Source organism: Cyprinodon variegatus, unplaced genomic scaffold (assembly GCF_000732505.1).
Source record: "Cyprinodon variegatus isolate N-32 unplaced genomic scaffold, C_variegatus-1.0 Scaffold1112, whole genome shotgun sequence".
Classification (NCBI taxonomy): Eukaryota; Metazoa; Chordata; class Actinopteri; order Cyprinodontiformes; family Cyprinodontidae; genus Cyprinodon; species Cyprinodon variegatus.
This window is the reverse complement of record NW_015151565.1, coordinates 198,585-200,389: the sequence shown is the minus strand read 5'-3', so window position 1 is coordinate 200,389 and position 1,805 is coordinate 198,585. Positions and strand designations below refer to the sequence as shown.

Below are 1,805 nucleotides of genomic sequence, written 5' to 3'. Positions count from 1 at the left end.
AATCCAGATCAGAACCCAGAGGGAGGAGAAGTGAAGGCTAAGCCAGCCTAATGAGCCAAAGTCGCAGATTAAGAGCAGACGGGTAATTAGAACCAGACCTGGAACAGGACGCATCAACCTGCCTGGATCAGATTATGAATAATAATCAGTAGCAGGACATTCAGCCATGAATTACTGACCTTAAGTCCCTCAACAAACTGGTTCTGATTTATAATGGGTAAGGTCTATGTTCTGGGTGATTCTGTGTTTGGTACTGATGATGATGATAATGGTGATGATGGTAGTGATGGCGATGATGGTGGTGATGATGATCATAATGGTAATGATGTGGTGGAAGTAATGGTAATAATGATAGTGGCGGTGATCATGGTGACCATGGGTCTCTATCAGAACTGAGGGATTAATAACAGTGATGAGATCTGGCCACTAATGGCCGTAGGCCGACAGGTAAACAGCCCGGCTGGTTAACTAATGACGCGCCGATCGATGCCGGGCTCCAGGGGGCTGCTGGAATGCTGCTGTAACCATGGCAACTGGAGCCAGCTGTAAATCAGTCGCCCCCGGTGTGAGATCCATCACCTCACCAGTCAGTCTCTTCCAGCGTTCCCCTTAATCAGCGGGTCTGATTCAGCAGGTGTGACGTGTTGGGTATGCTGCAGAGAGGCCGCGGTTCTGGACCTGCTGGAGGAGGAGGAGCTAAACTGGTTCTGATCCATGTTCCTTCAGCGCCTGCACAGTACAAGCAGTAGGACTGTAACCCCCCATGTTTGCGTCAAAGCTGTAGAACCCAATAGTTTCCCTAATGGTCTCGGATCCGATGATGAGCCCCACGTCGTCAGGTTGATGTAATTTGGGTCAGAGTGGCACCAACCAGAACCTCCCTTCTAATCTGGGTTAAGGTTACACCTTCTAACCTGGTCTAGAACCTTCCCAGAACCAGAACCGTCCATCAGGGAAAAGCTTTCAGAACATCTTCCACATGGACCCGACCATCATACCATCTCCAGCAGGGATGATACCGGTGCTGTACCCCGACCCGACCGGGTATTACCTTACAGAACGTTTGTGGGTTCTCTGCCATAGTTGTCTGGAGGAATCTGGACCCACATTGGAGCTTTTCGAACATGATGGGCATCAGACTGGCTTCAGATCAGGATGTTTGCTTTGTTTTGTTAATAAAGGTTTGTTTGGACCCGTGTAACATCAAGGTGTTTTTCTTTAATCAGTAAATGGAAAAAGAGAAAACATCAGCTCTTATAATTAAATATCTGTGATCGCGCAGCTTATATTTTATTTAGTCCAGATTGAATAATTCCACCATTATTCTGCTAGTTTATAGCATTATTAGATTCGCTGATGTTTTTGTTGTGATAAATTCCACAGAAAGTCCTTTTGTTGATCACGGAAAATGTCCCTAATAACTTTCTGCATGAACATTGCTGCTCGTCTCTACCTGTGCAGACCGCTGGGTCCATGACTTCAGAACTCAACAGAACCACGGACAGTTCCACACACTATGAATTAGGATACAGATCACAGCGGACCTATGGAACAGGTGGAAAGCTGTGGGACAGGTGGAACAGGTGAAAAGCTGTGGGACAGGTGGAACGGGTGGAAAGCTGTGGGACAGGTGGAACAGGTGGAAAGCTGTGGGACAGGTGGAAAGTTGTGGAACTGTTGGAACAGTTGAAAAGCTGTGGAACTGTTGGAACAGGTGAAAAGCTGTGGGACAGGTGGAACGGGTGGAAAGCTGTGGAACAGGTGGAAAGCTGTGGAAAGCTGTGGAACAGGTGGAAAGTTGTGGA

At 47.5% G+C, this 1,805-nt stretch overlaps 1 protein-coding gene across 1 annotated transcript in view; it reads right to left on the bottom strand.

Moving 5' to 3' along the window:
- Positions 1 to 1,805, bottom strand: part of LOC107101555 — a 14,879-nt gene that overhangs the window by 7,613 nt on the left and 5,461 nt on the right. Inside the window, exon 4 of the mRNA XM_015400508.1 lies at positions 199 to 392. Within this exon, the coding sequence (XP_015255994.1) occupies positions 199 to 392 (194 nt within the window). The remainder of the gene's footprint in view (positions 1 to 198; positions 393 to 1,805) is intronic.